Genomic DNA, 15,469 nt, shown 5'->3' with positions numbered 1-15,469 from the left:
AAGGCCACTAAGGCTTTGGTAAATAAAAGTAAAAGCTGAGATTAACTCAATTATAATACTTAAGGTATGTGAATTACAAAGTTGGCATGAAAGGAAGAACACACAAAAATAAAGGCAATAAATAAATAAATTTCACTTCATAAAAAAGTATGATGAGCATATGCAGGTGTCATGAGTGGTTTTCTAGCTTCACCAAAACATACAATAACCAAAGCTGATACACAACCACAAGCTGTTCAGAAGCACAGTTTGCCCAATAACTTAGTGAAGTGCAATATATTGCCACTGACTTTTAGGAGAATTCTCAGAAGAATTCTCGAAAGCTAATTACCCCTTTCTTTTTTTATTTTCCCCTTATTTAAATTAATAGTCCTTGTAGGGCAATATATGACAAAGTACAACGGAAATACACCAAGGTCTCACTAAATTCTAGAAGCAAGCATGAATGCCAAGTGCAGTAGTCTAACACACCCAACTAAATGATAGGGTGGAATCATACAAATGTTGTATTAAAACAAACAAACATCACCCCTCTGGCCATATCATCATCTGACTAGCCTTGGAAAATAAAAGCACCAGATCACTGCCATGAAAGGATCACATGGATCTGCCAGGAAAGAACAAACCAATATGGCAATTTCTGACAACTATTTTAAATTTTTAGAAATTCTGTTTCTAGATCCATAAGTCAGAGTGAAAAGAGATAGCCGTTGTTCTTTTCCTGTTCAACGATTTTTTTTCACAAGTCTTGGATAATATGCCATAGTTTTTCAGCTATAAATTGCATGTTTTGGGAATACAATGCATTATCATCATACTACCTCCCACTTACAGCCACCCGAAATGGCTGTGGTGGTGAGAACCAAGAAGACTGGCAGCAGAACTGGACACACACAGAAAAAAGGACTCATTAGTTTATCAGAATTACAAGATCATATAAACGGTCCCACCAAATGGCATTTGCAAAGAGACTTCTGCACTCTAGTAATGCAGCATGATACAGGCAGTCCTTGCACTTACGGCGGGTTACGTTACTGGAAAAGGTGCTGTAAGTTGAAACAATGCAAGTCGAGTCTGATTTTCCCATAGAAACAATGTTCCTGACCAAGGGCCTGATGCCCAACTTTCTACAGATATGACCATAAACACCATATTTAAATCAACTATTTAATCAACTATAAATGATATACACTGTACAGTACAAAGCTTTCTAAAGTGTACTGTATATAAATTGATTAAACAGGGCGATACAGTAATTAATTACATAACATTTTATTTAATCAGAAGGTGAAGGAACACTTTCATCAGGGTCATGGAATACAGAAGGGCTTCTTTGGGGAGACTGAGGGCCACTTGATGGTTTTGTGAGAAGCTGATCCAGGGATGTTTGTTTTGCTGCCCTCTTTTTCTCACTGTAAATTTCCCTGTAATGCCATAAGTGTGAGGATCCAGTGCCGTAAGTAATAACATGGATGTAAATGGTGGAGCACCGCAAGTGCACAACGCCGTAAGTCGAGGACTGCCTGTACTACCTTGTCCCCCATTCTTGAAGTTTTGGCCTTTCCTTCCCATTGCCCTCAACTTGCTCCACCCCATATGCAAGGGTGAAGACCAACATTCAATGCATCAGGATTAAAAGTCCTTTTTTCAGCTGGCTGTCAATTATTAATCATTTCCATTCACCCTTGGACAAAATCAAAACTTCATCATCAGCAAATGTTTGCAGAGAACAACTATACCTGATTACTCATAAAGTAATTAAGAAATTATCAGCAGTAAAGAATCTGCAGTTAACTTGGAAGAATTAAACTTTGGTCAGAGAAAAAGGATACAAGTCAGAGTCCTGGTAGTTATTCAAAAGACATAGCGTTCTCAACACAATCAGGTTAATGACTGATATGTTTTCTGGTATTCCTAATGGAGCAAAGCAGTATTGCATTCCAGATTCCTTCTTCTCTGGGGCATTTGTAGACACTTAAAACATTAAAAATCATAATGATTTTCCCCTTGACTTGCTTCAAGCATAGTCTAACCATACACTTCAGTATAATAGCACCTCCTTTATCATACATTTTACAGGAATGGATACATTTTAAAGAAAAATTTTAGAAAGAAATACATCACTCACTGCAAAATCTATAATTGTAAACTCTTGTGGCATATTTTTCTCAACCCACAGCAACTTCGTTTAGCATGAAAACAGTCCTGAAAGATATGGAGTTAGTGGAGAAGTTGAAGACATACCTGTACGCCTGCAGCAAAAATATCTTATAAACGTTCATGAAAACTGTTCTAAGGCTGTTGATCTGGAATAAAACCAAAAAAAAGTAAATCTATACAGATATGCCCTAGAGAGTGTTCCCAAAAATGTGTACTTCATTAAAATTCTGCAACTTAAAATCCGGTACCAGGGAAATAAGATGTTATACCATCATTCAAAGATTCCTGATATCACATAAGCATGTATTACCGTAAAGACTCAGTTCTACTAACTTCTGAGCATGACTAAGCCACTTTCCAGCTACACACAGCATCTTCTTGAATTAGGTCATAAGCATCAAAACTAAAGACAATTAGAAATGCTTTCGAATCATGAATCAAAATATTCATACACATTTATTTTTAAATTCTCACCTGTAAATCCAGAAATAAACTATGACATTTGAGCTTCAGAACTGTGTTCAGTTTGGATTTCATATTTTTCCCTGCTGTTCTGCTTGAATTGAAGACAAGACTTGACCTGATAGAAGTAGATGCATAACTGCAAAGAAAAAAGGTAAGGCATTAACAAAATGGTTTTAACACATTATGTGACCTCATGATCCTTTTTTACCAGTTTATTAGTCACATAAATTGCAAGCAACAGATTAAACTACTCAGAACACTTTTTTCCTTTGGTATAGCAGCCCTTCTCATCTCCCTTACGTACTCTGACTACCATGGTCATTTTGCCTATCTGCTCACCCTGTATTTGGTTGTATTATTTAGTATTATTTCAAGCATGAGTAGAGGTCCCAAGGCAGGGACTCACCTTCTAGTGGGAGTATTTCTAGGTGGGCTCTCTGAGACCTATTCTTGAGATTTAACATAATTATTGACAAAGACTTTAGCTGTTTTTTTCCCCTCAATGCACCAATAGCTTGCAAGTCACACTCTCTCTCTCTCACACACACAATCAAGGAAGTGTTAAACAGTCTAAGAGATTACTAATACAGAATACCCCAAATAAGGCAAAATATAACGATATATATCTATGAACAAAGAACGCAGGCCATACTTTGAACACAGGCTGTAATGGATATATAAACAGGGGACGATCCAGAAGAACTAACAAGCTTACATTATCTCTGTATACGGAATTAGGTGGACTACTGTAATATGCTATAATGTCTGTACTTCTGAAAAGATTGACAAAAATTTAAGTGGTTCAGAAAACCATTATGTAGAGTCCTGAGATCTAGAAAACCTACCTTTACAGTGAGATGCTTTCCACAGATTAAGCTTTAAGCTTAATCAAAAGAGAAGGTTACAAAGGTGTTGATCAATGTCTACATATAACATTATGAGGAGATTTCTGATGGCAAAGGGGTTATTAATCTAGCAAAGGCATAGCAAGATCAAATATCTATATTTGAGCACTGCTCAGGACTCTGAATCTTGAAATAAGGTGAATCTCTTAACTGGGCTTTAATTCATTATTGTACCAATTTACCAAGGGATGTAATAATTCTCAGTGAATTAAAATCTTAATTCAAAACTGGATGTCTTTTAAAAAGATATGCTGGAGAAGAACCTGAAACAAGCTTATTGCAACAACTAATAACCCTAAAATCCCACCTGCTTAAGCAAAGCTTACATATCAGGGATACTTGTATGTAGCACCCTAATGTTCTGACACTTCCATCAAGCAGACTCATACTATCAAGAAGAATATAGGACTAGAAGGGATGTCTTAGATCCACCGAGTCTGGCCCCCTGTGATCACATTGTTTAATCACTTCCATAAACTGATCAAGCTCCATTTTAAAAGCAGTTCTAATTTTATGCCCACTTGCTCCCTGAAAAGCTGTTCCAGAACCTCATTGTTTTGATGGTTAGGAGCCCCCTCTAATTTTCAGCTTGAATTAATTTCAAATCACCATATTCTTATACCAACATTGTCCTTTAGCTTAAACAGCTCTTCTCCTGCTGTTTGCTCTTCCGTCCCCCTGTACTTACTGAGAGAAATCATTTCTTCATTTGCTTTCTTAAGATTTCAGTGCAACTGTGCAGATTCTCAGCAGGGTAAAGGAGCCCACGGTAAGGCAATCTAGCCACAGCAGAATTTTAGTATCATCAAGTTTAGGCTTGGGCTTGAGTATCTCTCCGCCACTCTGTGGTTTATACTACACATGTACCCTGAAAGAACAGTACTGAAGCTGATAAGATGTTTAGTTTCACAGCTCACGCAAATTTAATCCAGTTCTACAATCTGTTCAGTCCTTGGCCTTTTTGTTAAGCAGGTGAGCTAGACACCAAGTAACTCAAGTTGTGGGCATGGAGTTGTAGTGTCCAACACATCTGCCCCATAGAAACTGAACTAAGTACTAGAAACCATGTGACCATCAGACTATAACAGCTGACATAACCTACAGTGTGACTGGAATAACAGAGACTTGGTGGGATAGCTCGTATGATGGGAGCACTGCCATGGATGGGTACAAACTGTTTGGGAAGGACAGATAGGAGAGAAGAGGAGGAGTTGTGCTATAATGTAAAAGAGCTGTATGATTTCTCAGAGGTCCAATATGAAATGGGAGATACGCCTGTTGAAGGTCAGAGTGATGTCACTATGGGTATCTGCTATAGACCACCAGACCAGGATGATGAGGTAGATGAGCCCTTCTTCAGACAACTACTGGAAGTTTCCAGATCACAGGCCCTGGTTCTCATGGGGGGTTTCGATCACCCTGACATTTGCTGGGAGGGCAATACACCAGTGCACAGGTAATCCAGGAAGTTTTTAGAGACCATTGGAGACAACTTCCTGGTACACGTGTTGGAGAGACCAACTAGGGGCCATGCTCTTCTTGACCTACTGCTGAAATACTCAATGCCTTTACCTCAGTCTTCACAGGCAAGGTCAGCTCTCAGACTACTGCATCACACAGCATAGTTTGGGGAGAAGATGAACAGCCCTCTGTGGTGAAAGAACAAATTAGGGACTATTTAGCCAAAAAAATGAACATGTACAAGTCCACTGGGGTGTATGTAATGCATCCACAGGTGGTGAGGGAGTTGTCTCATGTTACTGCAGAGCCACCGGCTACTATCTTAGAAAACTTGTGGTGATCAGAGGAGGTTCCAGATGATTGGAAAAGGGCATACATAGTGTGCCCATGTTTAAGAAAGGGAAAAAAGAGTATCCAGGAAACTATAGATCAGTCAGACTCACCTCGGTTCTGGGAAAAAATCATGGAGCAGGTCCTAAAAGAATCCATTTCTAAGCATTTGGAGGTGAAGGAAGTGCTTAGGAACAATCAGCATGGATTCATCAAAGGCAAGTCATGCCTGACCAACCTGACTGCCTTCTACGATGAGATGACTGGCTCTATGGATGAGGGGAAATCAGTGGATGTGACATACCTTGACTTTAGCAAGGCTTTTGATACCATTTTCCACAGCATTTTTGCAAGCAAGCTGAGGAAATACGAGTTGAATGTACTATAAGGTGAATGTATGAATATACTGTAAAGTGGATAAAAATCTGGCTGGATCATGGAGCTCAGAGAGTAGTAATCAATGGATCAATGTCTAGCTGGCACGTGGTATCAAGCAGAGTTCCCCAGGGGTAGGTCCCAGGGCTGGTTTTGTTCAATATTTTCATTAAGAGTCTACAAGATTGCGCCCTCAGCAAGTTTATGGATGACACCAAGCTGGGGGGTATAGTAGATATGCTGAAGGGTAGGGCTAGGATTCAGAGACCTTGACAAATTGGAGGATTGGGGCAAAAGAAAATGCATGAGGTTCAACAAGGACAAGTACAGAGTCCTGCATTTAGGATGGAAGAATCCCATATACTGCTACAGCCTAGGGACTGACTGGCCAAGCAGCAACTCTGCAGAAAAGGACCTGGGGGTTACAACGGACAATAAGCTGGATATGAGCCAACACTGTGCCCTTGTTGCCAAGAAAGCTAACAACATACTGGGCTACATTAGTAGGAGCACTGCAAACAGATTGAGGGAAATTATTCTTCCCTTCTACTCTGCACTGGTGAGACCACATCTAGAGTACTGTGTCCAGTTTTGGGCCCCCCACTACAGAAAAGATGTGGACAAGCTGAAGTAATTCCAGTGGAAAGCAATGAAAGTGGTTAAGGAGCTCTGGCACATGACTTATGAGAGGCCGAGGAAACTGGGCTCATTTAGTCTACAGCAGAGGAGACTGAGAGGGGATTTAATAGCATCCTTCAAGTACCTGAAAGGGGGTTCCAAAGAGGATGGATCTGGACTGTTCTCAGTGGTGGTAGATGACAGAACAAGGAGTAATGGTCTCAAGTTGTAGCAACCGAGGTTTATGCTGAACGATAGGAAAAACTTTCTCACGAGGCGGATGATGAAGCACTGAAACAAGTTAGAGGTGGTGGGATCTCCATCCTTGAAGGCTTTTTAAGGGCCAGCTCGACAACACTCTAGCTGGGATGATATAGTTGAGGATGATCCTGCTTTGAAAAGGCAGTTTGACTAGATGACCTCCTGAGGCCCCTTCCAACCCTAATGTTCTATGATGACCTGTGTCAGATTTAAACTAGTAGATCAGAATGGGGTGAAGATTAACATAGCTTGTTTGGCACAACAGTGTTCTAATACACCACACAAGAAGCAAAATTGTCAGATTAACTTTGCAGTGAATTCACCAATACCATATATTGGTATTCACCTGCATATTTCAGGTAGCATGTATTTATACTAGAAAGTTTATCCAGCATCTACATTTACCTGGAATAGTCACAGTAAATCTCAAGGGTCTGTGTATCTAGTAATAAACCACACCACTGGAACATACGGCAATCTGGTAACTGTTTGAACTGGGAACATCCTGGGATATCATCATCATCAACTAGAAAATTCACCGCCATCTTACCGGAGTTTACTGAGAAGCCGTACTCAGGAATTCCTGCTGCCAGAGTCCTAAATCAGACAATAAGATGTTAGCCAAAATGAACTACAAGAGAGGTATTGTTATCCTGAAACTTGTCAAAAAAGATGCAAAAATGTTATGGCTACAAGTTGGTGAAAAACAAAACTCCAATTACTATATGTATTTGGGGTTACTGAAAACACTGGAAAGAACTTGCATGCAACAAGAGAAACTTGGGAAAAATGCAAAAGAAAATATTACAAATTACAAAGAAAGGTTGTTATAAAGCAGGGGTTGTCAACCGGGGGTACACGGACAGGTCCTAGGGGGTACATGTGGATGGGCAGGGACGGAGTGCCGCCACCTCCCGGGAGCAGGGCCAGTGTGGAACAAGGGCAGCAGCGCCCCTCTGCAGGGTGGGGAAGCTTGCACCAGGCAGCCGCTGCTGCCACACACCAGCCCAGTGAGCTTCCCCATCCTCATAGAGGGGCACTGCTGCCCTCACAGCCCAGCCCGGTGAGTTTCCTTGTCCGTGCTCCTGGGAGGCAGCAGCGCTCTGTCCCCACCTGCCCGTGGTCCCCACCACCCTGCTCCAAGTCCGGCTGTGTGCTAACCACCCGCCCTCCCCTCCCTGCCCCTCAGTGGCCCTCCCCGCCCCGCCATGGCTCAGCATTTGTCTGTGTGTGACCTGCCCCAGCCCCTTGGTGTCCAGTGCACGCTACCCCCATCCCTCCTCCTGCTCAGCATCCAGCCACCAGGAATACTTAAACTAAAAAAGATTGAAAACCCCTGCATAAAGTCCTTAGCTGAGCACATACAGCCAAAAATGCCAGAAGTGGAATGTACTTAAGTTAAAAAAAGACCTTGTCAATAAAAAGTTACAGTGATTAATAAAAGAAAATCCTAAAATACGCAGACACAAGACAATGTAAAAATATTCAAGCACGTTAAGTTTGTTTAAACGCTTCTGAAAGCTACCTTAACATTTCTCTCTCTCTCTTTCATAGCAACAGAAACATTTTCAGTGTTTAGAACCATTAAAACCTTAACTCTACACTTGTTTAAACCACAAATACCAGATTAGCAGAACTATCAAGCTATAATGTCTATTAAAGACAACACAGAAGCAGATCCTGGATACTGTAGCACAGTGTAAACAGTTGTCAAATTTAAAAGTTACCTCTGCTCTTCTCCATAGTAGGAAGGGAGCATGAATATAACTCATTCAGTAGTACCAATTAATTCATATGTCCCCTTCCCCTCTGGCTGTAGATAACTAAACTTTGCCCCAACAGCTCACACAAAAACCTGAAGAACAGTGAAGGTCTGGGGCAGGGTAAAGTAGCTTTAATTTAAAATTAAACTAAAGGCCACAAAGGATTCTTTATCAACAGTGGCATAGGTAACTGAAAGAGATCTAGGAAATGTCAGGTAATACAATGTAATATACCAGATATCAGTATACAACAGCATGAGAGTAGAAGAAACATGTGCTCTTTGTTCACCAGTACAGTACAGTGGATCAAGCATGTAGGTGTAATGTTTGCAGTGAAAAAAAATCCCAAAACTTAGTGACCATAAATATAATCAAAGCTTTTCTTTTTTTTTGTTTTTTTTAAGCTGATGGGGGACATTAATGGCACATGCTTGGTGTTTAGAAATAAATAAATTCAGAACTCTTAAGTGGCAGGGGAAAACCTCTGAAAAACTGTCAGTTTGATTCAAAATCACAAGCAATGCAACACATTAAATCTGCAAGAGCAGATTAAAAAAATATGGACTTTTATCTTTGTTGTTTGTTTTTTACAGTGCTAAAAAAATAAATACAATTTTCCCCTATGTAAGTGTTCCTGGTTCTGATTTTAAGAATATGGTCACTGCACATATGGAATTTCACACAAAATTAGATGGTTAGAAAAGAAAAAGGCAAAAGAAAGCCTTTTCTGGTGAAACATTCATTACATGCAAGAGTTTCTGCTCAGAGAACCCCTGCCTCATTTTGCACATCAATCCAAAGCATCTGAGAGGAGCTGAAAAGCAAGGATCATACCTCGCCCATTATCACTGGGGCATGAAGCATGAAATCAAGGGTGCATTGTAAAGGTACTGCTGAGGTAAAAGCTCTCTGAGCTCGTGTGCTTAAGGTGCATGCACACCCACTGCAGCAAGGGTATCCTTATGTACAAGTATTTGGGGGAGTGCATTTGGTTGTATAAGAAGATGTATTCATTATAGTACCTGAATATTAGTCAATAAAATACATCTATTTCTATAAAGGGAGTTAAAGAACGCTAGTTAAGGAATATTAATACTTGAAACATGTCTTTGATGACATACCTCAGAAAATTTTTGGCTTGTAGTAAGTGAGGAGTGACCAGCAAAAAGTCATCAATTAACCGTATAAGCACTCTGAAATTAAATAATAATATAATATATTTATATATTTAATATGGACATTCTTCTTTTCAATTTTTCATCAAAGTTACAAGCTATGGACTATTATAATTCTCAGTTTCTCTCAGTAAACTCATAAAAGAGCAACATGATATCCAATGCGACAATATAAAATTTCCATTAAAATACCTTTATCTTCCCCCCAAGTTTTTTTTTTTTTTTTTAAATAAGGCACCAGTAGGGCTGTAAACTTTCTTTACATACATGTACTGAATTTTAATAAGGTCATTTCACCCCTACAGAATTCATGAATCAAGGAATATCTTGTAGTCTGACATAATGCACGGGCCCATACATGTAGCTGGGACAAAATATCAAATACAGTCACAACATGGCAACATAAACAGAACATAACGTAAGGTTCACTGATCAGTTTGGAGGAGTATATCGTATTGTCAACAGTTCTATTACTTTTCTTCTAGGTAGAGAATTTCAGATTTTCTAGCCTTTCCATCCAGTACTAATTCTTATCTAGTCTGTGTACAAGTTCAAAAGGAAGTAGGGAGGCAAATTCTCCTAGATTTCTTTGAAAACTCAGGCTAAGGGCCAGACTTTTTAAAAAATATTTAAATTATGTAGAAAGGCACCTAGGAGGATATTTTTTTAAGAAAAAGAACTAGCAGCAGCAGCTATCTGTATCTTTAGACATTCAAACATCTTTAAAAAGATCTGTCTTTTAACTCTCAAACTGCCCATCAAATCAACATGTAAACTTCTGACTACCCATTACACTCAACAGCTATTTAACAGAAAGGGTGATAATTCCTATAGAGACAATTTCACCTCAAAGATCAGCATGCAACTTTTCACAATTTTACTAACAATTTCTTAAAGAGGAAAGATGGATAGTTAGGCTCAAAACCTGGTATCAGCACAACCTTTCCAAATGAATTATAAATTAGGGAATCTTTGTGGCTGGAGGAAAATGCTGTTACAAGCACCCACAGACTAGAGCTAATCCTTAAAAAGCTGCAGCTGTCTCCATATTGCTTACCTCACCCTATAACAAAAAGTCACCCACTTGCTCAACTGTATTAACAACACAGCAATTATGCCATCATATGGATTTGGTTTTTCTTATAAATAACATAAAACGTAGCATTAAAAATCCTTGATCATGCACTTAAGACAATATTTAAATGACATACTTGAGGAAATTGATTCCCATTCTTTAGAAAGAGCCTGGCCCTCTGAGGCAGCGGTCAGGCAACATACAGCCCAGAAGCTGAATCCAGCCCATAGAGCCACTGGATCCAGCCAGCAGAAGTGGGGCTTTGGAGACATTTGGAAGGGATGTGGGGTTTGGCTGTGTTCCCACTCCCCATGCTGCTGCAGGGACAGTTGTCAACTGCAGGCATTTTCCCTGTGCTGCTGAGAGGGCAAGCAGTGGTAATTGGATCCTAGAGCATGCCCACCTCTCGCCCAGGGTGGGTTATTCTGGCCCACAGATGGAAAAGGGTGACCTATCCTGGCTCTGAGGTACTGAGAATATCTAGGAGCTAGGAGGATTTGGGGCAAAGATCAAATGGGGTGGCCAACTGTTTAAATGGCAGGGGCAGAGTTAGAGTGTTACCCATATAACTAGTGAAACTGGAGCTCTTGCATGGAAAGGGAAAAGGTAAGCATGGTAAAATATCGATCAGTTTAATGTTGCTGCATGAAAAAAGTATACAACTAAGTATTGGACAATGAATGGTTGGGATCCTCTACACAAAAAGACTATAGAAGAATAAAATCTCAGTAAAGAGCACAGTGAAAGTTACTTTACAGCTTCTCTTGAGGATTTCCAGGTTCAGGTTTGGGTTCTTGAGAAAATTCTACTAACATTAAACTTTTAAGGTTCCACAATCATTTTATTAAGATCTAATAAAGGCAAACTCTCAAACCACTCTATAATATATCAAGAACGCGATTGGCAGTCACTCCACAAATATGCAGGGTGCTCAAGCAAACTGTTTGAGCCTACCATGAGAGAGGTCTAGGCACTACATTACTCTGAATTACTGCAGGAGATCATTCCAACCATAGTGCATTTTATTCTAATCCAGGGATACTTGGATTGCAACTCCCAAGCCACCAATAACTCCCCAGTGCAAGCTCTTTGAAGAAAAACATTATCAAAGGGGGCTTCCCCTCACTCCAGCGTGCATGTATCTTTCCTGAAATCAAAAGCAATGCAACACATACTTATGACTTTTTAATATACTTTCCCATGTTGGCCTGAGCAAATATTAACTAATATACCATCATTTTTTTTCTTTTAATTTAGGGTGTGTGGATCATAATTCACTTAGAGGTGTGTGTGGATGTCCGAACTCTAAGCAAGTCTCAGAACAAATATACAGAGCATAATATAGCTTGGGATAAGCAAATAAACCAAGTACAAAATGGTTCCTTACCCATCTTGCTGTATTCCACATAACAATTTGTTTTCCATATCTCCATAGCATAAACTGCAGAGCAGAGTTGATAAAATGGAGCCTTGTGGAATTCCACAACATTGTAAATAGCACCTAGTAAATAAGAAATATGTAAATCAAAACTGGTCATAGCAAGCTTCAGTTAGCCACTTGAAGTTAACCTATAATTTTATAGGTATAGGCTATTAAAACAGTAAGTAAAGCACATTTCTGAATACTAAACTGCTCTGAGTAACTTACCTAAAATCAGAAAGGATATGAACCTCACAGTCATGAATTCTGGATTCATGTACTGAGGGGCACAGTGATGCTGACAACACAAGGGAAAACACCTTGCCTGAAACTCTCCTGGAAACGCAATAGAACTGGACCAATTTGAAGGAAATACAAGGAGGTAGTAATTTTTTCTGTTGAACCTTGCTATAATGTTTAGACATATCTTGATTGTAATGGCTTACTATCAGTATTCCTTTGTAAACATGTGGCATGTGTCACAGAGTTCAAGGTCATATTAAAGGGTCCCATACACTTGTCAAAGTTTCAGGGAAAAAAGTAACTCTAGCTTAGATGGGAAACTGAAAATTGCAAAAAAAAAAATAACTATGTATTTTAATTTTATTATAATTTATAAAATGCTGAGCTCTCTAAAACTCCCATGAAAACTGTCATTGCACCTTTATTTGGAGAAAACATATAAACCAAAAATTTAAAGAACTGCCTATGGGTGTGTCTATATGCGCATTTAGGCACGCCTAAATTTAATGTGCATTATCTTAATGTGCATGAAGGCGATTTAGGCTCATGTCTACATGAGCACGCATTAAAGCACGTTAACTACGTGTGTGGATTGACATGGAACCAAAGTTAGTTCCAAATCAGTCCATACACAGTGTTAACGCATCTACATGTGTGTTAATGTGCTTTAGCTATTCCCGCCTAAATTGGATACCTGCTTTTGCAGGTATCCAATTTAGGCAGGAATAGGCTAAAATTGCCATTTGTAAGGTGCATTAAAGGCACGTATGTATAAATACACACCTTTAAATGTACCTTAAATCAGGCTAAAGTGCCTTATATTGGCATGTCTAGATGTGCCATATGAGTCGGAAAGCTCTTCTATTCCAAGGTCTGTCAAGACCAGTGTCAATAATTTCACCCTATTTCACCCCAACATGCACCACTCTTCTAACTGAGCTCAGACTAAAATAGCAGGTGGATTGCAAACACTTGCTTTGTAGATAAAGTGCACATTTGCCACCTAGTGGCCATAAATACATTCCAAACTAAACTGAGCACAAACAAGCAATTACAGCATTTGCAGCCTTAATAGTCTCTGATTTTAGTTTAGTAGAGACAAGGATTTCTTAGGGTGATATCTTACTGGACCAACTGCATAGCTGGGATAAAGCTAGACAAGCTTTGGAATGTACAACATGCTTCTTCAGGTTTCATAGTCAGTGCTCTGTTTAATAACTGCTGCAACAGCATTTTTGCCTCTAGTCTGCCTCTGTCAATAGGACCAACTGGAAAAAGGAAGTTACATTTAGCACACTTCAAAAGTGTTTAACAAGGCTTGCAAACCTGTTTTAAGTCTAATTGTGTTTAAAGACATTAGTCATGTTAGTCTGAAGTCAAGCAGAAGGCAAGGTAGACCTGCACCATATAGAATAACTAAATACAATTCTTATTTAGTTTGTCTATAAGGTGCAAATTTACCTTGCCTTGTTATTGGTTGTAGCCATTCTGAATCTCTTAAGACCATATCAAGTTTTTCAAATAGCTTTCAAAGCACATTCATGAATTTTGAAGTGAAACTATTTTTTTATTTACAAACTAGAGAGAAATGTGCTTTTTATCTGTACCTCTTCATGTGTGAGAAGCAGAACATTTAAGTTCCACGACACTTGATTTTTTTACAGATCTTACGCTAAACTCAAATGACAACCACATTTTGAAGAAAGGTGAAATAATATCTATCTAATGAAAGAGTTAAAAAACTATCTTCCAGTTGACAGAGCAGAGGCACAGACTGGCTGATACCTCCTTTCACAAGCTTATTTACCTGCCCTTAATTTCCAGGATGTTGTTACGGATCGTTTGTAGAAAAAAATCAAACAGGCTGGAACTTGTCTCATTAAAAGATAGGCTCTAAAATAAAATACAAATAAACACAGGATTTTATCTGAACTCAAAAAAATGCATCTCTTCAAATTAAGTGTGATTTCCAGTTGTCAATGTAAACCTCCTGAAATAAAGCCTAACAGCCAACTCTGAAAATCTGTAATAAAAGCAGCAAGTTACCTTCCTACATATACAAACATCTGCGTGTTTCATAAATTTGTGTTTAGTACTTTATACCTGATAACTTGTAATTCTATAGTATACTACCAGACTGTCACACCTATTATAATCCCCTCATACTGACATACTTGTCTTTTAAATACCTTAAAGCCCGCTTAATTCACACTATTGCTCCCAGTGATTTGTTCAACATTTTTTAATAAATTTTTGCATTCAGAATACAGACAAGACTTTCATTTAGCAAGAGCTACCGTCCCTTAACAGAAACAGCTTCCTACACGCAGATACTCATAGATTCATAGATTGTAGGGTCAAAAGGGACCACAATGGATCATCATGTCCAACCCCCTGCCCCGGCAGGAAATAAGACAGAGGTCAGATGACCCCAGCCAGGTGACTATCAAGCTTTCTCTTGAAGATCACCTCTCTTGGAAGCCCATTCCAGATTCTGGCCACCCTTACTGTAAAAAATTTCCTCCTAATGTCTACCCTAAATCTACTCTTCACTAGTTTGCACCCATTATTCCTAGGTATTGCCTGGGGTGTTCTGGTAAATAGCGCATCACCAATTCCCTGTTGTCTTCCCTTGATGAAGTTATAGGCAGCTACAAGGTCTCCCCTCAGACATCTCTTGTGAGGGCTGAAGAGATCCAGATTCCTCAACCTCCCCTTGTAGGGTCTTTCACAGAGGCCACTAATCATGCAAGTGGCCCTTCTCTGAACCCTCTCCAGATCCTCCGTGTCCCTCTTGAAGTGCCACACCCAAAACTGGACACAGTACTCCAACTGCAGCCTGATCAATGCTGCATAGAGGGGGAGCATCGCCTCCCTTGATCTGTTGATCATGCATCTGCTAATATACAAGGTGCAATTGGCTTTGTTGATGGTCTTGCTATACTGCTGGCTCATGTTCATCTTGGAGTCAACTCTGACTCCAAGATCTCTCTCAGCTGCTGAGCTGCAGAGGAGATCATCTCCCAACCTGTAGGTGTGCTGGGGATTCCTCCTTCCTAGGAGGAGTACCTTACACTTATCTTTGTTGAATTGCATTCCATTTCATTCCGCCCATTGATCCAACCTGTCCAGGTCAGCCTGTATCTGCTCCCTGCCCTCCGGTGTGTTAACCTTGCCCCATAACTTTGTATTATCTGTGAACTTGGAGAGGGAGCTCT

At 39.6% G+C, this 15,469-nt stretch overlaps 1 protein-coding gene across 3 annotated transcripts in view; it reads right to left on the bottom strand.

The window, feature by feature from the left end:
- Window positions 1-15,469, bottom strand: part of TERT (telomerase reverse transcriptase) — a 53,401-nt gene that overhangs the window by 18,908 nt on the left and 19,024 nt on the right. The window contains exons 7-13 of one of the 3 annotated variants that reach the window (XM_019540342.1): window positions 14,059-14,144; window positions 11,976-12,089; window positions 9,460-9,531; window positions 6,981-7,172; window positions 2,635-2,761; window positions 2,245-2,306; window positions 1,241-1,684 (exon numbers count right to left, since the gene is read on the bottom strand). In XM_019540342.1, coding sequence (XP_019395887.1) covers window positions 1,666-1,684; window positions 2,245-2,306; window positions 2,635-2,761; window positions 6,981-7,172; window positions 9,460-9,531; window positions 11,976-12,089; window positions 14,059-14,144 — 672 coding nt within the window. In that variant the 3' untranslated portion in view covers window positions 1,241-1,665. Of the gene's footprint in view, window positions 1-1,240; window positions 1,685-2,244; window positions 2,307-2,634; window positions 2,762-6,980; window positions 7,173-9,459; window positions 9,532-11,975; window positions 12,090-14,058; window positions 14,145-15,469 lie in introns of those variants that run through there. The other 2 variants (XM_019540348.1, XR_002102119.1) reach the window with 2 other exon arrangements.

Source organism: Crocodylus porosus, unplaced genomic scaffold, assembly GCF_001723895.1.
Source record: "Crocodylus porosus isolate Cpor-Errol unplaced genomic scaffold, CroPor_comp1, whole genome shotgun sequence".
Classification (NCBI taxonomy): Eukaryota; Metazoa; Chordata; order Crocodylia; family Crocodylidae; genus Crocodylus; species Crocodylus porosus.
This window is presented reverse-complemented; position numbering and strand designations above follow the sequence as displayed.